Source organism: Metopolophium dirhodum, chromosome 8, assembly GCF_019925205.1.
Source record: "Metopolophium dirhodum isolate CAU chromosome 8, ASM1992520v1, whole genome shotgun sequence".
NCBI classification, from domain to species: domain Eukaryota; kingdom Metazoa; phylum Arthropoda; class Insecta; order Hemiptera; family Aphididae; genus Metopolophium; species Metopolophium dirhodum.
In genome coordinates this window covers 3,150,225-3,173,553 of record NC_083567.1, presented here as the reverse complement: position 1 = coordinate 3,173,553, position 23,329 = coordinate 3,150,225, and the positions used below count along the sequence as shown (strand labels likewise).

General features: G+C 34.3%; 3 protein-coding genes across 9 annotated transcripts in view; 2 read left to right on the top strand and 1 right to left on the bottom strand.

Moving 5' to 3' along the window:
- Window positions 1-11,723, top strand: part of LOC132950249 (proton-coupled amino acid transporter-like protein pathetic) — a 39,787-nt gene extending 28,064 nt beyond the window's left edge. The window contains exons 1-8 of one of the 3 annotated variants that reach the window (XM_061021583.1): window positions 347-653; window positions 1,202-1,284; window positions 5,207-5,308; window positions 6,121-6,271; window positions 7,431-7,913; window positions 8,257-8,435; window positions 9,152-9,318; window positions 10,659-11,723. In XM_061021583.1, coding sequence (XP_060877566.1) covers window positions 1,259-1,284; window positions 5,207-5,308; window positions 6,121-6,271; window positions 7,431-7,913; window positions 8,257-8,435; window positions 9,152-9,318; window positions 10,659-10,942 — 1,392 coding nt within the window. In that variant the 5' untranslated portion in view covers window positions 347-653; window positions 1,202-1,258 and the 3' untranslated portion in view covers window positions 10,943-11,723. Of the gene's footprint in view, window positions 1-346; window positions 654-1,107; window positions 1,128-1,201; window positions 1,285-5,206; window positions 5,309-6,120; window positions 6,272-7,430; window positions 7,914-8,256; window positions 8,436-9,151; window positions 9,319-10,658 lie in introns of those variants that run through there. The other 2 variants (XM_061021584.1, XM_061021582.1) reach the window with 2 other exon arrangements.
- Window positions 11,724-14,572: 2,849 nt separating this feature from the next.
- Window positions 14,573-16,528, top strand: LOC132950989 (uncharacterized). The gene is made up of 2 exons (XM_061022643.1): window positions 14,573-15,309; window positions 15,384-16,528. Exons 1-2 carry the CDS (start codon window positions 15,082-15,084, stop codon window positions 15,501-15,503), a joined length of 348 nt encoding a protein of 115 aa, XP_060878626.1. The 5' UTR covers window positions 14,573-15,081; the 3' UTR covers window positions 15,504-16,528.
- Window positions 16,529-16,611: 83 nt separating this feature from the next.
- Window positions 16,612-23,329, bottom strand: part of LOC132950987 (protein furry) — a 114,899-nt gene continuing 108,181 nt past the window's right edge. For all 5 annotated transcript variants that reach the window (XM_061022631.1, XM_061022635.1, XM_061022633.1 and 2 more), the window contains 6 exons: window positions 23,130-23,313; window positions 20,462-20,752; window positions 19,482-19,751; window positions 19,214-19,377; window positions 17,135-17,247; window positions 16,612-17,020 (listed from right to left, as the gene is read on the bottom strand). In XM_061022631.1, the coding sequence (XP_060878614.1) occupies window positions 16,875-17,020; window positions 17,135-17,247; window positions 19,214-19,377; window positions 19,482-19,751; window positions 20,462-20,752; window positions 23,130-23,313 (1,168 nt within the window). In that variant the 3' untranslated portion in view covers window positions 16,612-16,874. The remainder of the gene's footprint in view (window positions 17,021-17,134; window positions 17,248-19,213; window positions 19,378-19,481; window positions 19,752-20,461; window positions 20,753-23,129; window positions 23,314-23,329) is intronic.

Genomic DNA, 23,329 nt, shown 5'->3' with positions numbered 1-23,329 from the left:
TTGTCCGTCCGAGTCCGTGTCGCACCACTTAATCGTTTTTTTTTTTATTAATCATATTTATATAAATTATGATACACATACCTGATATTATATACTTACCCGTGCCGACTACATCTTACGATATATATACCTACTTTACTATCATGTACATAAATGATATGTCATAGTTAAAAAATATCTCTCGTTATAGGCCTGCGGGCACATGCATCGTTTTTTTTTCATTTTCTTAAATGTTCTGCAATAATATCATATTATAGTTAAAGATAAGGCACGTTTTCGCGTAAATATCTCTGTGGCCCGAACACATATATAGGTACATTTCGTCGGGGTTTAAGACTGACGACGGACGAGGATCTGCGTACAATCGCAGTCGATTTGCGGTCGTCGTCGTGGCAAAATCATCGAGCGACGTCGTGGACAAAACATATTTATAAAAACAAATTAAACAATTATTTCTCACTTCTGGGCCGCCTCGTAATTTATAATTACCCACAATACCTTCATAGCAGCACTCCGTCGACGACTGACAGTATAGGCGAATAGGAATACGCGCGCGTTCCTCTGTTGTATATTATATATTCCACGAAATCCTCGGTCACCGCTCGACGAGTCGTCGTCCGTTGTCGCATATACATATAATAAACTGCACTCCAGTAAGTATAATTGCACATTGCACATTACGTTTTATATAGGTCGAAACTCCATTTAGGGAAGAAGTGTTTTTTTTTTTCCCGTTCGTATCTCTCGCGCGTCCGCCCCGTACGATCCGCCGCTGTCTACACTCGTTCGATACAATATTATATATGATATATTATATAAAATATATTTTAGTGTCCGTCTGGCCGCGCAAAAGTGCAGTGTGTACCTATATACGCCTATAGAGTTTATTTTTAAATATTAACGTATTAATTTCTCGTCGGCCAAATAACTTGTCAACGATCCACCTTTTTTTTTTCCTCGCTCTGTCTCCGTCACTTCCTCAGTCAGGTCTCGGCGTCCCCCGAGCGTATTGCTGCGGTGTACGCGGATATATAGGTGCACACGTGGAATTCAAAATATTGTCGCAATAAATAACAACAATATAACTGTGCCGCAGACGCGCACCCCAAACAACACTGCTCCGTGGTGTAAAATATTGTCATATTATTATTGTAAAATATACCGAAGAATAATAAATATAAATACCGTGATCGCATTTCAGGGTTCACAAGGCGCAGAGCCGGAACTCCAGTCGTTCCTGTTGGACGACAAGTCCAAGATGAAAGAAGTACCATCGCAAACCAAGTGAGTTTTATTGATAATTTTTTTTTTTTATTCGTAAGTTCGTTCATTTCATATGAAATGTGCGATCCAAAGTGGTGTGGATGCTAATTTACATATAATATAGTTATAGCCGTATAGGTATACCTAGAAAATAATGTAATTCAATGGTCGGTATAATTTATTGTATTGTAAATACGTGATCGAAATAAAATATATAAATCGTTTGATAGTCACATATCTGCATCTCTTTCGAAGATTATTTATGTACGACGTTTTAATGTTTATTGTCCGTGAACGATTTTTTTTTTAAATGTTTACCATCACATTTTATTAATTTCAAAAATTAAAACATTTATATTATACTTGACATTTTTTCAGTATATGTTATATACAGTGTGATTCACTAATCATGTTCATCCTAATTTTTCCCTTTAATTATTATGCATTTAATCAGATTCCGATTTAATAAATGTTTTACACAATTTAAGACCACCTTTTCTAATACTATGATTTTTTTTATGCCATTTAAGAAGTGCCCTATTTTACAACTTTTTCTTTCAAATCTTAACCACCCTTATTTTGTGTGCGCAAAAAAAATAACAGTTCATGATAATTAGAAGGCATGAGAGTCATTATGATTTGATATTAATTTTTGAACAATTTACAATATTTGTAAAATGTACCGAGTATAATTGGTAATAAATAATATTATATATAATAATATAGGTATTATTAAGTAATATAATAAATGTTATATATATTTTATGATTTCCATTATTAAAGACTATTTCGTCCTGGCAATAGGTACATAAAGTTTGATAGTTCATAATCCAATTGATTAGCTTTTGTTTTATAAACAACAACATTTTCAATAAAATCATCTGCCAAATATTTAACCGTAAAAAAGTGTGGTTGTCATTTGAACATCAGAATCCTGTGAAGTTCGGGTCGTCTCTAGACACTGCTTAAATGGCGTGACAAATCCGAGCACCTATTTGAAAAAATTACGGTCCTCGAGAGTAATCTTAAAAAATGTCATAAATCAGAATTTAGAACGATTAAATGATAAAAAAAACATTGGGCGAGCGCATGCTCAGTGAATCATTCTGTATATGATATACGGTGTATTCGTTTTTTTTTTGTCCAGAAACGTGGCGCCCGACAAGAGAATGCGCCGCCGTCGTTAATTATTAGTTTTAAAAAGCGTGCGCACCGAACTCTGAACCGATATAAATATATAATAATCATAGCGTACGATTTCGGCGCCGGCGGTGTGCTGCGCATTGATAACAATTATTACGGGTCCGTATTGTAAAAAAATATATAATAATATATAATGATTGGTTTCTTTCGAAATCGACGATGACGATGTGATGTGTAGTATAATATTACGATTACTGTCTGCAATTTTGCAGTTGGATATGATTGTATTTCACGTAGACTATACCACGGTAGTGGTTCACATGCAGGGTGAATTGGTGAAATGCGGCAGGTTTACCGCCGTCGGCCGATTTTGGCATTCGCGACGTCTACCGCCCGCCAAGGCGTACATATTTTTAATGATATTTCCGCGTACCGTGACAGAAACGGTTACCTATTTTAGTATACGGTCGAGTCTCGACTGGAAAATTGTCGAACCGCCATAAGTCGAATTTTGTTAGTTGAAGCGTTTTTTAGGTCGTGTTTGAGGAGGAGATGTACAACTCGAAAAATACAAAAGTCGAATTTATTTCTGTTCCCGTTGAGTTATAATAATATACACCTACCTACTTCGTAACCTCAAACGGTTCAAACGCAACTTAAAAACACTCCGAGGAGCAAGAAAAAATTCGAGTTAAATCGGAGTCTTCTAGTTATGTATCTATGGAACCGATGACTGTATTTAGTAGTTTGGTAGATACTAAAGTTTTGCCGTCGTGCCGTATTCGAATAGGTTACCTAGTTGTAGGTAATTGGTAATACGCAGTTGGTCAGTTGTAGGTAATTGCTAATACGCGCGTATTGTATAGGTACGCGTGTCAACGGAAATCACATCTGTTTATGTACAATAATATTTAGAGATGCTCTGAACATTTACGCGTTATTGACATCGTCGTATTAATATTATTGTTATCGTTTTTTGTTATTATACTTTCGACACGACGACGACGGCGGCGGCGGCGTTTAAACATAATATTATAATCGACGGCCTCTATAAAACGCCATTTAGACAATACAGACGCGTTATTGTCGTCGATGTGACTCATCGGGTAAACGACACGGGAAAACGGAAAAACACAACGGCCCATATTGTGTGTATATGTCTATAGTCCTGCAATTATTTATCATAATACCATGTTATCTCCATTCTAAGAACACAATAATAGCATCGTTGTCTTACCGCCAGCCCGGGCGACCGCGTGTGATGTGACTGTGTGTAGTACTCTACCACAGATTAAATTAAACTAAAATTAAATTTAAATTTATTTAATTTGTGGCACTGCTGCAGTGTAGTATATTATATCGTTATTAAGCCCACCGAGCTTTTGGCCCGAGTCTGATTCGCGGATATTTGTTTTTAAGGGATGCGTTCATCGTATATATTATATTATACTGTAATCGTCGTAAACCGATGTATTCGTCATTGTATCGTTGTGAGAGTCGTCTAGGTTGAGCCACCGTACCGCACTGATAAATCTGGTATCTAAAATATAATATAGGTAGTAAAATACTTTTTCAAATATCGATTAATAATATTTAATATAGGTACACATTAAATTTTCCAAATTTAAATACATTCTTTTTCTTATAGGGCTAACCGCATTAAATTAGTTTATCGTATAAAACAAATATATTTTTACAAGTTATCATAACCGGCATTTAGGTACACAGTTAGACATTTTAAGGTGTGCTCTGGAGATTTAGTTATATTATAGTATATGATAATGTGGTTAAAAGCCTTCTACAGTATACTATAACTAAATCTTTAAATCTATACCTTTTAATAAAAAAAATTGTATGCGAAATAATCGATTTTCATAAAATCCGTCAGATACGACTTATAAACTATACTGGCTATATTCACCCTTCACAGACATTGTATCTCGAAGTTAGTAAAATATGTAAAATGTTTGTTCTAAACTTTTATATAATTATATGCATAATTACAGCTGCGGTGATGTAATCAAATCATTATTTTTATTTTTGTAAATTACAAATACAAATTGTTAAAATATATTTAAAGATAGTATAATACGCGTCGCATGCAGTCTTTTGAGAAAACAAAATTGCTATTATGAAAACAACAAATTTTTCGAGGTGACATTTTATGGTAAAATTTACATTTCTTTCTATCAGTTTAACTCGAACAATTATTTCGTATTCCCATAAATAATTTTAAGTACCGCAGGTGACTGCAATCATCTAAGTGTTCTTGTTATAAAAATAAACAGTCGTCATGTTCGATATATGTCTCGTTTCGACTGCTCTGAAGATAATATAACTACAAAATATATTATAGCTTAAAGGTAGGTACTCCAATTTTTATCCATCGACGGTTGATTCGTAGGTAGGATATTACGAATATTTTACAACAAAATTTGTTATTGCAAACGGCTAACCCATATAAACTTACAAAGAATCATAAATCATAATATTATTATCTAATTTTATATTTTTATTTTCATTTGGCGTAAGTGTTCTACGCATGTTATTCAAACAAGTTTTGGTACGATTATTCTAATTATTCTAATTATTCTAATAATTATTCGTTTTGAATACGTTTATTTTTAAATCAACTTTTATGTGTTAATAATTCATAACCAATTAAATCAATAAATGAGAATAGCGATCACGTGCACGAACGCCACGAACAATGTTATAAGAACGACTTTCATTTAAAAATTAAAAATTAAAACATAATTATCATGTTTCTTAATAGTGCTTACACATGTATTAATTTCAGACGAAAATCTAGCAAAAATCAAGAGAAGAGCGAAGTCGTACACCTCAATGGCAACGAATACTTCGACCCATTCCTTGAGAGAAACTTGGAACACCCAACCACGTGAGTGTGGTACCCAGCTATATTATACAATATGTTAATATAATATTATACTGAGTACTGATATGTTGTGTAATCGAATACAATATAATATCATATTGATATAATATTATCGTCATAATATTATAATTATTATCATTACCTATTCATACCACTGACTTATATGGTTTGTACCGATTTAATTTTAACGGGGTAGGTACTCTCATGAATAATTATTTCAACACTATACAGGGCAATTTTTTAAGCATGCTTACCCTATTTTTATACTCAAATTATTTAAAATATGGGTAGTTGCTATTGATTTATATTTTTGTAAAACCATTTTTAAAGATTATTGTTCTTAGTTTAAACATTTTAATAACGAAGAAATCGCTCAATAGAATTTTTATTTAGATACATATAAATTTTCATGAAATTCAACCACTAAATAACTTTCATTAAAAATTGGTGGTTTTCGTTTAAAAAATAGAAGTTTCTATTGCCACAGGACACTCCCATTAAGCGTAGTACAACAATATCAGAAATTCAAAATATGGTCTTTATAGTATATTTGAAAGTTCTAAAAATCAGAATTTGTATGAATGTACTTTAGAAGGAGACAATGGGGATGAGCATGCTTCAACAATCGCCCTGTACATAATATAATGTACCTATCAAATAATATTATATTATATTATAATTATTATATATATTTTCAATTATCTATGTAGGGATCTATGTACTGCAGTACTAAATTATTTTCTTACTCGTTTTGTTGGGCTTGTACCGTATCTTTCATACAAATAAATAAAAAAAAATTATTTCGATTTTTACAGCAACGGCGAGACCCTGACTCATTTGCTCAAAGCGTCTTTGGGAACCGGGATCCTGGCCATGCCTCAAGCTTTCCAGTGTTCGGGACTTATAACCGGCATATTCGCAACGGTGTTCGTGTCGTTCGTGTGCACGTTTTGTTCGTACTCACTGGTTAGTGCACGCAATATTATATAATATGTACTTACACGCATATCCGAGATTCTCTTTAAAATTGAAATACGTATTAGATACCTAATATATCATTTAAGGCAGAAGTCTCCAGCCTATACGGCCCTCCAAGCTTTTCGAACCGGCCCGCCGCCTAATATTAATATTTTCAAAATATAATATTTTAATATTACTGAAAAATATTTCTTATATATCTTTGTACATCTTCAATTTTATTACCTCTCCATCGCTATATAAAAAAAAATTCGTCCAGTTATGCCTTCGCGGCGGATCACAGATTTGGCCCCCCATAAAACAAGGTTTCTTTGAAGGCGTATATATGATGTTTACGAAAATCTCTCTCGAAAAAAATTAAAATGTCATCATATTTAATATTATTTTAATTTTAATCACTATTATAACGCCGATAAATATTAATCAATCACAAATCCATCGGAAATATATCATAAAGCATAATACTGCATGTCTTACGAGACTTAACAAAGTTCCCATGCGACAAGCGCGATTGTCAAGCACAGAACGTTACATGATATTATTACAAGGCACACAAGTAAAACATCGATTTACAAACTTCTAACTGAGTCAGAGATATTATTATTGCTTTCAAACCACAATTTGTTAAAAACTTTAATAATTTATACTTGTCACTATATATTATAATGCTTATTGAATTAAATGTATCGAATACTTTTCCAGTTGGGGGGCATATTATTTAGTAACAACATTGTAAACATTATTAAATGTTCGTTAATTTATGTATGATAACTATGGTCTATACTATAGGAATGCGTTGGAATTAATTTTGGAAAAGTGTATAGGTATAGTTTGAGAAATTATTATTTTTTTAATAAGTTAATTTAACAGAGTCGCGTAAACTTAGTAGGCAAGTCGCTTTTTCATAGTCGGTGATTAACAACATTTATCTGTAGAAATTTGGCAAAATTAAATAATTATTATGATCCATTGTTGCGGCATTGAGCACATATATTATGTTTATTTTTTAAAAGTTTTTTATTTACCTCGGATCTAAAAAATCGTTCTCATAGATTTGTTTGGCGTTTCTAACACATACCTAGGTACTCTCGTATATCACACACATGATAATTACATATTAAATTATCCTCTCGTCTCGTCCTTACAGGTGAAATGCGCCCACACGCTCTACAGGCGGACCAGAGTGACGGCCATGGGCTACGCGGACGTGGCTGAAGTGGCGTTCGCAAACGGCCCAGCGTGGTCGCGAAAGTTCTCGTCGCTCACCCGGCAGTCTGTGCTCTGGCTGCTGTTCGTCACGTACTTCGGGACTTGCAGTGTGTACACGGTGATCATCGCCTCCAACTTCGAACAGCTGTTTGCCCACCACATGGGCTACGCGCTCAACCTCCGATACTTCATTGCCATGCTGCTCTTGCCGCTTATACTGCTTAGCTACGTGCCCAACCTCAAGTACTTGGCGCCCGTGTCCATGGTCGCCAACCTGTTGATGTCCGTCGGTCTGGGCATCACGTTCTATTATACGCTCAACGGCATACCCAGCATTTCGGACAGGCCGGCCGTGGGGTCCTTGGAAACGTTCCCGACGTTCTTCTGCCTCACCGTGTTCGCCATGGAAGCCATCGGAGTGGTACGTTGCCGTACCCACCCAGCCCCTAGGGGCGCGATATATTTGTCAATTACCTAGTGAAACTGCAGTCGACACACGTCGATTTTCTATCTCGGTCGTTTTGGTACACTCTGATTACCAATTTCATACAATTTCATAACATAACATACCAACATATAACATATAGGTACCCTCCTCTTATTGATTTTCCTGTTTGTCTATCATATTGTGTTAATTATTTTATTCACCAACGCCAAGCAGTTGTATAGCTTTATAAGACGTACCTACCTAGATAACATGATTTTATAACATTTAAAAAAATTATAGACTTGGATTATATTACTATTATTATTTATTGCTGCAGGTGATGCCGTTGGAGAACAACATGAAAACGCCCAGACAATTTTTGGGAGTTTTCGGTGTGCTGAACGTCGGCATGGGTGGCGTGACCGTCGTATACATTCTTCTCGGTTTCCTCGGTTTCTTGAAGTACGGCGATGAGACGAAACCCAGTATAACGCTAAACCTTCCCACCGAAGACGTGTGAGTGTAACATAATATTATTATATTATGCAAACTGTATAGCCTCATGTCCCAATTTACTAAAATTGAAATAACTTTTCGTTGTATCGCGCTCGACTTCTGCCAAAATCCAAGATATACATTCACACCTAAATACTTCGTATATTTTATAAATATATTTAGTTTACATAATGATATATAATAATATGAAAAAAAATATCTATTCAGAACGATAACGTGTGCGGATATGATGATATAATCAGACAGTGGCGTAGTCAGGAATTTCTTATGGAAGGATGATGGAGCTAAGTCTCACTAAAAAATCTCCTTTAAACTTTCCTTTACCTACTTACGCTTCTTGTAAAATCATTTTTTTAATACAATATATTATAATTTAGGCTAAAATAAACATGGTCAATGGGATTGTGGGGGTGGGGGTTATAGTCCCCTTCCCTTATCTACGCAACTGGATTCAGACTGTGCATATAGTATCGCGTTATACTACTATTTTATTTATAATTTTTCATTCATGCTAGTTTTTGGTGACCCACACCACCAAAACGATGAGGTTTATCGAGACCAACCTGGGTCACACATTCTTATGACACCTGTGGCACCTGGATAATGTAAAATATTGCATTACTTATTTGCTTTGCGACGATCGTGCAAAAAAAATTTACCGATTCTCTCTATTGGCTGTATCTTAATGTTTGTTTGTTTGTGTTTGTTTATTATAGTGCCGCTCAAGTAGCCAAGATATGCATCAGCTTAGCAGTTTTCTGCACGTACGGTCTACAGTTTTTCGTTTGTTTGGAAATCGCGTGGACCAAAATCCAGGAAAACTTTGAAAAAGCTACAATCTACCACAATTACGTCTTGAGAACGGTTCTGGTGACCTTGTCTGGTGAGTACGCGATATCGTAAACGCAAATTGCAAATCGGAATTAGTCGATTATTTTTCTTTTTGCTCGTCCTCTTTCGAAAAAAAAACGTGTTTTTAAATTTTAGATAATTTAAAAAGTAAATTTCTCTACTTCGTGTCATTGTTTTTTTTCCTCAAGACGTCAATACGTAGAAAGCAATTTTTTTTCAAATATAAATGTGTTTGAATCGATTTTTGTATTTTAATATACGTTTTATATTCAGTCAATGGAAAAAATATTTGCAATGGAAATTAGATATTGATGGGGTAATAATTAATTTATACACCAACGTGACCAAAAACTATTTTTCGGAGTGAGATATAGATGAATTGCGATTAAAACTTATGAGGAACTTATCAAATTTAAAGATAAGCTTATTATCTAATAATGCACCGCGTAGGTTTTCATTGATATTCTAATTTTAGTGTGAGTTTTATTATAACAGTGTAAAATATTACTGTTTTATAAAATGCCAATAACTTGCTTAAAATTAAAATATCAATCAATAAAACGTACGAGTTTTCTGATATAATATGATATTATTATACTTTCTTACCTATTAGTGTGCTATCGAAGGCCACTCTAAAAGAATTCCCTCTAATATTAATGCTAATTAGGGTAGTATATATGATATGTGTGGGCGGTCTGCGGACGCACGCGAGTCCTAGCCCCATACCTAAGTTCTAGTATATATTTTATACCGCAGGGGGGATAGGTATAACCCGTCCCGCTACTCACATATTTTCCGGACGTGGACGGTTTGTTCCGATACCTATGCCTTTTCTTGTGCGGTCACCCAATATTTCTAGATTTAAGCCTCTCCTCCCTCCCAAAACGTTTAGGTCTAAGTTCACCCCTCACTACCGATTACGGTGACCATTTAAGTGTACACGGTTTAACAGAAAGACCCGACGCAGATGAAATAACTTTTGTTCCAATCAATTAAATTGATTTAAATATTTTTGGAAAAATTCGAAATAGCCAATTTGTAAATCTGATTATAAGAACAATTTTGATGGTAAAAACACTTATCTGAGTAAAGCAGATTATTTTTTAGATTTTTTTGAAATATCAATATTTTTTTGAGTTTATTAATTTAAAACGTAATGGCTTTTTTCATAATATAATTTTTGGGAATTTCCAGTTTCCATTATTGTCATACGTTTAAGTGGCATCAGTTGTTATTTATTTTTTTTCGTCAGAGCTTTCTGTTACGCCCTGCAGTGTGATATGATATAATGATACCTCGTTGTGCTCGATACCTATATTTTAACAACAACAACAACAACAACAATAATAACGCACTTTTGTCGTTTTGCAGTGGCGATCGCGGTGGCCGTGCCCACAATCGGACCGTTCATCGGACTCATCGGCGCCTTCTGTTTCTCGCTGCTCGGCATCATCGTGCCGATGGTCATTGAGTTCGCCACGTACTGGGACAATGTGACCGTCTGGATGACCATCCGGAACGCGGTGCTGATCTCCGTCGGCATCCTGGCGCTGGTCTTCGGCACGTCCAACAGCGTGGCCGACATCATCACCGCGTACGTGCCCTCCCCCGAGCTGGCCATCAACGCCACGGGGACGCTCACGGCCGCCCTATGACCGGAAGTCCGGCCACCACACAGTCGACCACTGCAACCGTCGCCGCCGCCGCCGCCCCCCCATACCCGCGGAACTCGAGACTTCCGGTCGTGCCGACTAGCAGCGTACGCCGTTACGATAATAATAATATTATAACATTATATTATACCCACACACAACACACACACACACACACACACACACACACACACACACATAAATGATATGATATTGTATGTATTTTTATTAACGAGTGTATACGTAATTGGATAAATGTATAAATCGCGGTGGTCGGGACGACGGGGTCGGACGACGGCCGACGACCGACAAGAGGCGACCGGCCGTACGATTAATCGTGTCGTCGTCGTCGTCGTCATCGTTTCCTCCGACGTGCTCCCGCCGACCGCTGCGCGTACGTTTTGTGCGCATGGCTTCGGCGGGCACACATAATAATATTATAGGTGACAGACATATATTACATAATAATATTATTTTTAATGGCGCACTCGCACATCGAAAACAACAACAAAAAAAAAAATTGTTTAAGTATTATATTTATATTATTATATTTTAATTTTAATTTTAATTTATTTTCTAAACATAATTATGATGTCAGAGACTTAGGATTAATCATTTATTTTACGATCGGTTTTTTTTTCAGTCGATCCAGACATGCGCTTTACAATATATATTTATTATATGATATTATAATTAAACGAATGTTTTTCATTTTCTTTTTTTTATATATATTTATATGTATTAAACTCGTGTATTGGATTTAAGTAAATAAGGTTTTACAATATGATATGTTATTCTTTTGATACATAATGATAATTAATATAATATAATTAAAAATTATTTAAAATAATATTTATTTGTTGTCCTATAAGACAAGACACTAAAATCGAACCGAGTCACCACATTTTGGTCCGAGACGAATATAAATAAATTCTGTGACTAAATTCGGTCGTCCTGCAGTTGGCAACACTTTACGATACTTCAATTTTTATGCCAGTCGTGCGACGATTGTGTAAAATATTACAATTTATTGGTGAAAAATGTAAACATCGTAACCTAACCTAACCAACCTACAGTCGTTGTGTTAACTTTATAGATAATAGTTTGATAATCAGTCAATTCACAGTAGCTAGGTAACGATGAGAGTTGAACATGGCATAAACCCATGTACAAGAGACTTGCAGAGACTTTAACGGCGAAGTCCCTACGTGCATGTCTATGATCACTGCAGTGGCTTCGAGTATACACGCACTTAAAGGGGTGCAATTCATTTGAATGTCAACGATTTTTGTATTCTTTATATTACCTATTGGATTTTTATCCTTATAGGTATAAAAGAACAGGCCGGGCGTCGTTCATAACCGCACACTTTCAAAAACAGGTCGTCGTTCAAAACCACACACTTTCTTATATTAATAAGTATATGTCCGCACACATTGATATATATCAATAACGTATACATTTATCTTAAATAACATTATCGTTTAGTACCGCACACCAGTTAATCATATTTAATCAAGATCACAAAATAATAAAAATAAAACTTTCGGGATTATACGCAGATTGTTATATTTACACGTTTAAGAAATAAAATAATATACGATTATGGTTTTTATTTTCCAAATATTAGTACCTAATAAGTTAACAACATTTAGTGTGATCGCGAAAATATTCGACTTCACGTATATTTTATAGTAATTTTACATTTAATAATTTGACATCGAATTCGTATAATGGATGACGTGATACAAGTGTACACAAACAATAAAGGTGCGCAATCAATAATTTACCAAAAGTATTCATATCGACTTTTTCGTACTAATAAAAATTCCGGGGACTTAGTTTGGCGTTGCAATAATAAGTTATGTAGTGTTATGGTGAGACAAATTCAAATGTAAATGTATTCATCAAACAAAATAAAAGTGAACATCACCATGAAACAAATGAAATTAACCCAGAATTAAAAGAAATTCGATGTGCCGTTAAACGTAAATCGAAATTGGATTTAAACGAAAAACCTTTAAAAATTATAAGAAAAGAATTATGTACGTCTTCAGTGAGTGCAGATAATATTGATGCTATGAGACAGTCTATGTATCGTGAAAGACGAAAACTTCTACCCCCTGTGCCTGTGTCACTCTCAGATGCTCTTAATAAGGTAAAGGAATCAAACATCACACTAAATAATGGTGAACAATTTGTGTTTGTGAATGAGTCCACTCAAATAATAATAGTGACATGTAAAACAATTCTCCAATTTTTATGCAATGAAATTGAATTTATATTAGCAGACGTAACTTTTACTTATTGCCCGAAACATTTTTATCAACAATTTACCATCCGCGGCGTTTGTAAAAATTATTACGTACCACTTGTTTTTTGTTTTTTGCCGTCAAAAACAAAAGATATTTATAAACAAATGTGGGAAACAATTAAAGACTTATGTTTAAATAATGCCAATAGTGTATTCCAGCCTTCACTCTTACTATTAGATTTTGAACTTGGTGCTCACATTGCTGCTAAAGAAGTATTTCCTTTAATTATTATTAAAGCCTGTCGTTTCCACCTTGGTCAAGCATGGTACAGAAAAATCAGTCCCATTCCAATATTAAAAAGGTGGATAAGTGGATGTCGCTCTGCTGTACAGTAGGTTACAAGTGGGTCACTGTAATAGATGGTGTTAAATTTGAATTCAATGATATAATATCATTGTATAAGAAAAACGATTCTGAGCGAAAACGGTCAGTCAGCCTATGATTTTACCAAGTATATTTGATGATATTATTGTGAATAAAGTAATTTATATATAACCTATTTACGTGGAGCCTTGTATTAAATTTTCAACCCTTAGCTATAAAAGTTGAACATTTTATAAATTGTTAACTACAAAATAATTATTAAACTTTAAATTTGATAAATTATGTCAAAATTTGAATTTTAAATGCTTATAAAAAAAAATTGTGCCTATGTATTTTTAATATTTTTCAACTGCTATTAGAACGATATATCAGGAGCCTTATATTAAATTTTCACGCTTTTTTACCCAACAAATAAAAATTTATTGATATTTATAGAAAAAAAAACTAAAAAAATTGAAAACTGACAAAGTCCGTAAGTAAACAGCTCAAAAAGAGTCAAAATATTTTCAACATTTTATGGTGTATAGAAAATGCTAATATAAACATTCAGTGAAATTTTCAAGTATCTACAGTCATTTGTTTTTTAATTACAATAAAATAAGAAAATTGTTACATAAGAAATCGAGTAAATATCAAATGTTGTAAAAATATAAATTTCAAACGCTCATAAAAATTTAATTTAAGTTTCTTCTAGACATTTTTTTTTTGATAAAGGTAGACATACTTATGACTAATCTTATATTACATTTTCAAATCTTAGATTTAAAAAGAAAAATTTTTATGAATTCTCATCAAAATAATTTGCTATTTTTCGTGATTTTTCAGTATTTTTTCAAAATTTAAAACTTTAAATGCTTATAATTAAAAACTGTGACTAAGGATTTTTAATTTTTTTTCATCTGCCTTTGAAACAATAACCTAGGAGCCTTCTATTAAATTTTCAAGCTTTTTTACTCAACAGATAAAATTTTATTGATGTTTATAGAAAAAAAAACTAAAAAAATTGAAATGGCCGTAAACAGCGAAAAGAGTCAAACTATTTTGTAAATTTTATGGTGTATAGAAAATTCTAATATAAACATTCAGTCAAAATTTCATGTCCCTACGGTCATTTGTTTTAGAGTTACACCAAAAACCAAAATCGATTTTCTCGAAAACAGATTTTGCGTAAAAATTCCCGTTTTTCCTTAATTTTTCTTTTGTTTTTCACGTCGCTTGTGAAAACTACTGGGAAATTTTTACTTTTGACCCCCCAAAGTACAAACTAGATTCACTTTCCTATCAGAAAAGTTACTATTGAAGAAAATCCAAGCACTTTTACTGCCCTAAAAGGTGATGACAGACACAAAAATAAAAAAAAAAATTAAAAAAAAACACACATCATTGTAAAATCAATACATTCATCGCTTCGCTCAGAATCTAAAAAAAAACTACGACGATAAAAATTCACAATCTGGACTATGGTTAAAACTTTTTTTTGGTTTGCCTTATTTACCATCACATATGATTTCTGAGGCGTTTATTGAGATAATGGCTACTTGTCCAGAAGAAAAACAATATTATGATTTTGCTGATTACATATTGGATAATTATATTGAGACTAATAATTTTTCACCAATGTTGTGGGCAGAAGAGCCCAATAAAAGTACAAGAACGACGAACGGTGCAGAAAGTTACCATAGTCAACTTAGGCATGAATTCTATGTTCCACATCCTACTATATTTCATTCGGTAAGAATATGAATTTAAAATAATTAATATATTTTGAGTTATTATTAAATTATTTTTGTTTATTTTTCTTCCAGATAGAAGTGTTAAAACAACGACAAATAATTACTGAAACCAAATTTCGCCTCATACGAAACGGCAACGTGAACCGTACACGCAAAGTATGCAGGGAGAAAGAAAAATCTATTTTAAAATGATATGATTGTTTCATTAACAACGAAATTAGCTTGATTGATTATTTAAAAACATTAGGATGTAAGTTTATTTCCATTTAATTATATATTGAATTATTTTATATTATGATTTTTAATTAATACTAAATTATTTTTTAATAACAACGAAATTAACACTAAATTATTTTTTTAATTAATAACAAACATATTTGTTTGATTTTTAACTGTCAATCAAATGTGTGCGATTTTGAACTATCGACCTTCCAAATTTCCCTTTTTAACAATAGAATAAATGTGTGCGGTATTGAACGATGTAAAATGTGCGGTTATGAACGGTAAGTGTGCGGTTTTGATGACCGCCGAACAGGCCTTTTTTTATGTCACAGTCTCTTTTGTAGGTAATAATATTTCATCAATTTTCAGTATTTTGTATCGTTAAGATTGGGAAAACATAAACCGATATCACGTGACTAACATATAATCATACTTTTATAAAAGAATATGATACACTATTTTTGAACTAATCGTTTTTTTCTATCTTACATTATACCTATTGGATGACGTCGCTTGTGCACCATCGGCTCTTCGACCCAGTAAAATAATGCGACCGGGTACATCTCTTTTAGGAAATTCACTAAATCCTCGATCACTTAACTCCCGGTTCAAGAGGTTATGACTGACACGGTCATATATAAGTGTATAGAACATTTCGTAATATTATTTCGACAAACGAATATGATGCAGACAGTGCTGGTAGTAACTTCAAGCAGTGGCGTGGTGAACTTCATTAACTTATGAGGCACAATAATTTATATTGGTAATTATAAATACTTATATAAATAATTACGGATTTACTTAAATGGTAACTGACAATGATTGGCTTAGTCTTAGTGTGTGCTTAATAAATTATTTACTGTATGTGAAATTCCCCCATAGTCTCCAGGACACCCACCACCCTTTAAGCTGAGGCCTCAAATAAAGTCCTTCGTCACGCCACTGACTTCAAGACGTGATCGTGAAAGGCGGTCATTTGCACAACATATGTTTCACCGCACACACAATTGTCCATTTTATGTGCGCGTTGCTTACAATATATATTATTTATTTAGATAAACCAGATGATAGTATAATATAATAACTATAATAGTGTTGTAATATAGTGGCTTAGGTATAATAATTGATAATAGTATATTATAATTTATAACATTGTATAATATACTGGTGAAAAAAAAAAAAAAATGTTAATATTTTGTCCTGTATATATATATACAGACTTAATAATAATATATAATGATACAAATTTGGTGCTTTACGACTTTGCAGTAAAATATAATATAATCTTAGGATGACGGTAGTATAAGAACAGGTGTAAAAAAAAAAATTGCTCATACATAGTTAGTTTTGTGGGTAGTTGGTCGACGTCTTCTGCTGCTCTTTCACTCGGGATTCGATGCAGTTCAACGCTTCCAGCATCGGAAACAGTTCGGTCATTAGCCCGTTCGTGACGCTTACCAGATCTTCTTCGGTCACGATGAACCCGTCTGTAAGAGGAAAACAAAAAAAAAAAATCACTGAAGACGTCCGCACAACAGGTGTCTCGCGGTACGATCGAGTTTCTCGCGTTGATTTTTCCACGTGTTAAATTTCATAAGTACCCGAATGTTTCTCGATCAACAAGTGACAATACACGCTCAATATGCTGGTGATGTCGTCGTCGTCCCCGTCGTCGTCCGTTCCGGTCGATATCAGTTCATCGAGCCAACGACTCCTATACCGAACAAAAACACGATTAGATTTGAATACGTATAATTTTTGTAGCACACAGCCATATCGCAATCGAACTGTAAATAGTAGTCCCCAGCGGTCGGGGGGGGGGGGGTTGGTGTTAAAATGGCCGCATAATCCAAATATATATATATATAAGATGTTTGAACACAGCCCCCGTCATCCTCGAGTATTAAATTTAAACACCCCCCACCACTTTTCAAAAATACCGAGTTGGACGCTCCTGGGTTGTTCCTGTTGTATTAATTGATAGATAAAACTATACGGTTACAACGCGCAAATATAATATTATTGTAGTCTCTCTAAAATAACCGCAGGGGGATAAAACAACAAAAGTATACCTATACTGACAGAGATAATAAAGAGAAACAAAAGGTTAAGGTCTCCAATTTGGTCGTTACGTACTAATATTATTGTTGATGGTCAAGGTATATTTATTGTTTAGCAATAATCGTTATTGATTTATGTAATGCGCTCGAGCAATTTGTCATAGAGTCTGTAAAGTCCATTAAATCTAGACTTCAAATAATAATTTACGCGAATTAAATTTGTACGTATCTCAACGTATTATTTTTAATTATATATTCAAGATACCGTATAGTAGAAATAATAATTTATAATTATACAATCGCTGGGGAAAAATGATTTTACTAATTGTGAGTGTGATTGTATGCGAACTATTTTAAACATTATACGTCGTACATTGACTTCCAATTAAAACGAAAAATACGTACATATCATTAATATTACAAATTGCAATGCAACTAACCCGTGATAAACAAACCGAGAATTATGTGTATTTAATTTGATCAAATGTGTTTGGAATTTACCATTGAGGTAGCACCAATTAAATTGTCAATTTAAACAGAGCAAAAGTTACCAGTACATTTCCATGTATTATTATTATTATACTGTTTACGATTTAATATAACAGATTTCGTACGCATAAAGGATTAAAATACGTATTCAATTTCGAAGAGCCGTCTAGAATAATATTCAATTTTCGGGTTTACGCGTAAATAATAAGTACCAATAATCGCTAACCTAATATTATAACTTGAGAAAAACACTGTTGTACTCCCAACGCATCAAACAATCAAAAGAAAATATATGTCACAGAGAGGTGTCTCGACTGGTGCAAAAATATTTCTTCTACATAGTTGTAAGCGGTTCCAAAACAACATTTTTGGTAAAAAAAAATATATTGTTTTACATTTTTTTATCGTTATAATTTTTTGAAGTGATTCACTCTTTTGAATGGCAACATACAATTTTAATGTCATATTCCTAAGCAGAATATTATTCGAAGTATTTCAATCAACTGAAATCAAATTTTGAATGTGTAGTTTATAACTTATAAGTATTTTAAGTTTAGATGAGAGGAGTGGAGTGGTACATGGCTTATATAATATTACCTATACTTAAAAGCTACAAGTGTTATACCTATAAGTTATAGCTAACAAACCACTTGTTCAAAATTCGAGTACTCCAGAAATAGTCTGCTTTGGATAAAGGATTTAAAAAAGTTGTCATGAAAAATGTCAAAAATGAAAACGGTATTTTTACCGTATTATATTTTTATATATTTTTTTTAGAAAAATTATGTTTTTAACCACTTAAAATCAAATTGAAGAGATATTGGAAAAAATGTTAATAGTTTGTCCATTGGCGAGTGTCCCGCGTCGAACGGATCAGTCGATATAAATGTCAAAATTGACATTGTTCTGAAAAAATATATCTTACCAAATGCGATTGTTATAGGCATTATATATATATATACGATATAATGTCGATACGGTCATTGATTGTAAATGGTATTTAATATGGTACAGTATAATAATATTAGTATGACGTGTTCTGTGCGCTGTGTGCGTACAAAGTATCAATATCAAGTCGACAGTAAATTATGATGGATATTATATATTATTTGGTCGTCGCGACAGACGTACTTGTTCTGTTTGGCATACGTCAGAGCGTTCGGCCAGTCCGACTCTTGTAGTATCTGGACCAAGCTCTCTTCGGGCGTGGGCGCCAGCGGATGGGTGCCGCTCTCCTCTTTGGCGCGCAACAGCGCTCTCCTCACGGTGCTCACCTCGGCCGACAGGTTTTGCAGCTGCGAAGAGGCGAGTGAAAATACCGCGGGAAAATCGTCAGACCACACGTCACACGCGGTCGTGCGGAGTGAAGTGTTAAAAAAAAAAAAAAAAAAAAACTCACTCTGTTGTCGGCGGCCGAGGCGGAAAGCGCGATGTACATTTTCGCGGCGGCCTCCAAGAGCAGCAGCAGCTGCAAGTGCAGTTTGTACAGAGCTCTGCCCAAGTCCAAAACGGACTCTTCGTTCGAGTAACAGCCACCGGCACCAGCACCGCCACTTCCACCTCCTACTCCGCCGCCGCCGCCGCCGCCTCCACTGCTCGTGCTCGATCCTTCCGGCATGCGTTCGCCGAGTTTGCACACTTTGAGCGTGGCCCGTACGGAAAACAGACACTGCGGATAGTCGAGAAATTTACATTGTAATATTGTATAAGCCGTTTGCTTATCATCACCGCCACAAATCCAGTGGCCCCGAGTTCAGTTAAAGGAGGGATGATAGGTACTAAATACATGTATTCGATTCAGACCAAGACGTAATGTCAAATCTATGATAATATTATGATTTAGGTGTTATATGGAAAACGAAAAGCAGTTTAATGTAATGTCTTTTCGGTATAAAAGTATTTTAAAGTATAAGTTTCTTAATATCGTCAGCCAGTGGCGTGATTGAGAATGTTTTAGGTATATATTAATATTATAATATTATATTATAATTTGCAAAATAATACATATACATATTACCAAATTTGTTACTATTTTTTTCATTTTACAGTATTGTGTCCAGATCCCTATAGGCTTCTTGGAAAGTTCATCAATGACCACTTCGCTTAAGAATTATCGCCATGAATTGTCAACATTGCCAAACCCCATTAAGTCTTTTTCATTTCGTTATAAATGACTTAACTTATAATAACTTATAATTTATAAATTCGCATTTGAGCTATTATTGTAGGTATAAGACAATATTATATAAATACAGTTTACGGGGGGCAGGAGTCTAGCCCATAAATACGCACCCGCACTCGGCGCTTACTGCGACCCCGCGTGGCAAACTCATGTTCAAAATTTTTTCATAACTTTACGCATAGAAACTTGTATAATACCTCGGAGGTCTGATCTTTGCGATCCAGCAACGTGTCGATGTGCTCCCGTATCTGGAGCATCGGGAACCGCAACGCGCCATCCATCTTCAGCGCGGTGGGTGAGAACCACACGAGCGGTGGGTCGGCGTGCGTGGTCAACACTATGATGGCCGAGTTGAGGTGGGTGAGCACCTGTCGGCAGTTGACGTGGCTCTGGGCGCAACAGCCCGTCGTCGCGGGGTCCTCTTCCACGTACTCGTTTAGCGTCACGCAAGCCTCGCGGGTCAGCAGAACGCATTTCCTAATGATGTCCTGTAACACACCCACGAGATTAAACGCCTATACTAGCAGGACATTGTATCCAACGATTAACGTATGATAACAGGTTGTCCGAAAGCATGAATACAATGAATACAATGAGCTTATGAAAATCGAGTGCTTTTGATATTTATCTAAAAAATCTAAATGAACAAAATGAACTTTAAAACTAGAACTAAATAATTATGAATTTATGAACAGCGTATTGGCGTATCAAATTACTATCAACTGTTCCAGTTTTTGTTGCTCTACGTTAAACGTCTAACCGCCAAGTAAACGCATTTTATTTTATTTTTTCATTCATAAAAACGGGACAAGCTCAACAACCACTATAATGAGGTTAAAATATATAATGAACAGGTCGATGCGTATACACTATACTAATATATATATATAAAAATGGAGACAAAAAATTCGAAATTGCATCAGTTGAGAACGGCTGGGCCGATTTTGCTAAAATTTTTTTTAAATGATAGAGAATGTCGGGGAGCGGGTTTATAGCATAAATTATGGACCTAACTGATGTGAGTTAGAGATTTAAAGACAAAAACTTAGTTACACTGGTGGCGCCATCTAGCAGAAAAAAATATAAATAATATAAAAATAATAATAATAATAAATAAATAATACAAATATCGATAATAGCTGGGTTTGAAATCGATTAATATCGATAAAAATCGAAAAAAAATAATATATTTTTATATTCTGGTTGATATACATTTTTTATTTTAGACACTCATAACTCTAAGCATAAAAATTCTCTCCAAAAAACAATAGTCGTTTTTGATTGAAAAAGTTCTTAGATAACATAAAACGATAATGTTTCAAAATAAAATGAATAATGTGCCAACTATTATATTTGTTTACTCTAGAGTTATGAGTGTCTAAAATAAAAAATGTATATCAACCAGAATATAAAAATATATTATTTTTTTTTCGATTTTTATCGATATTAATCGATTTCAAGCCCAGCTATTATCGATATTTGTATTATTTATTTATATTATATATTATTATTATTATTTTATAAAGCTGTAGAGTTTGTTTGTTTGTTTGAACGCAATAATCTCAGGAACTACTGGTTCGAATTGAAAAATTAATTTTTTGTTGGATAGTCCATTTATCGAGGAAGGCTATAGAACACCACACTACGATAAATTAATAGAAGTCTGGGGAAGTGATCAAACAGGGATTTTGAGACTTACGGTGGAGATGTTTGTTTATATATATGGTCGTTATTGGTTATAGAAGAAATAATTAATAGATAAACAATTTATTTATTTTTTAAAAATGGTTGATTTTTTTTTAATGAAATGATTATTTTTAGAAATGGTTGAATTTTAAGAAAGGATTAATTTTTAGAAAGGGTTAAATTTTAGGGGAAAATGTCAAAAATTTACTTTTTACTTTTTTAAAAAGGGCTAAATTTCCTTTTTTACATTTTACTTTTTTTATCAAAGTTATACCAAGTAAAAACGACAAACTTGGTATGACTTTGATACTTTAGAGTTAATTCATACACTTACGTACAAACAGCACGGGGTCCGCGATCTACCGCAGGTAGATTGCCTACCTGATAATAACAGCTGCGAATTAGAATTTTTATCTCGGGCAGCATAAAATTTAAGATAAATATAGAATATCAAACACCGAATATTTAATAACGCATTGAACAAAGTTTGAGTCATATAAAAGTGTGTACATTTGACGGGTAACGAAGTGCACGGTATCAGCTAGTATAATATAAAAATTAACAGATATCTATACAAGTTACAGTGAAAAATGGGGCCATGGTTAGCGGTGCTGCACTTCATAAGATAGCTAATTGGTTCAAAATAGTTTGCCTTAGAAATTTGGACATGGAACGCACCACGGTTAATAATAATAAGTGGGCGGGTAAAGTGGAAGGTACATTGAAAGCAACGAGGGTAGACAAGGAGTCGATCGGGAGGTTGGATAGAAATTCAAGATCTGTCGCATGTCTGCGATGAGTAAGACACAAGCGATCGGAGAAATATCGAGCAGGGGTGGTGTCGTGGTGTGGAGAACAAGCAGGAATATCGAGTCTAGACGCTATAGCACTTAGGAATCGTCTTCGGACTCTTTCAACCATATTATTGCGTACCCATATTATTTATCGATTTTAAATAGGCATTTCACACAGATCATATTTTATGTACGTCTTACATATTATATAGTGACGCCTCTACTATACCTGTCGACTTTCTGAAATAATCGAACAAAACATTTCACGACCTTTGAGTACACCAATAATACATTACCCGTGGCATTTGCAGGGTGCCCCGCGCGTTCCATACAATTATAGCTTTATACAATACCGAACAAAATCTCATTTCGTCAGGAACCTCACCTTGACCACCCTGTGCAGTATGTGGAACATGTGTAGCGCATCGGTCGGCTTCTCGTCCAGCAGTGACCTCACCGTGGACCTCCAACACTCTTCGGTGTCGTCCCGTTGGAACGACATGAGCGCGTTCAAGTTTGGCGACGCGTTGCACGGCGTCAAGTCGCCCAGATCGCCGATACTCGAACCGCTTGAAAAACGCATAT

Coding starts and splice junctions, on each gene's coding strand:
- LOC132950989 (XM_061022643.1), top strand. CDS start 15,082: ATGATTTCTGAGGCGTTTATTGAGATAATGGCTACTTGTCCAGAAGAA. Junction 15,310..15,383: donor ATCCTACTATATTTCATTCG/GTAAGAATATGA, acceptor TTTTTCTTCCAG/ATAGAAGTGTTAAAACAACG.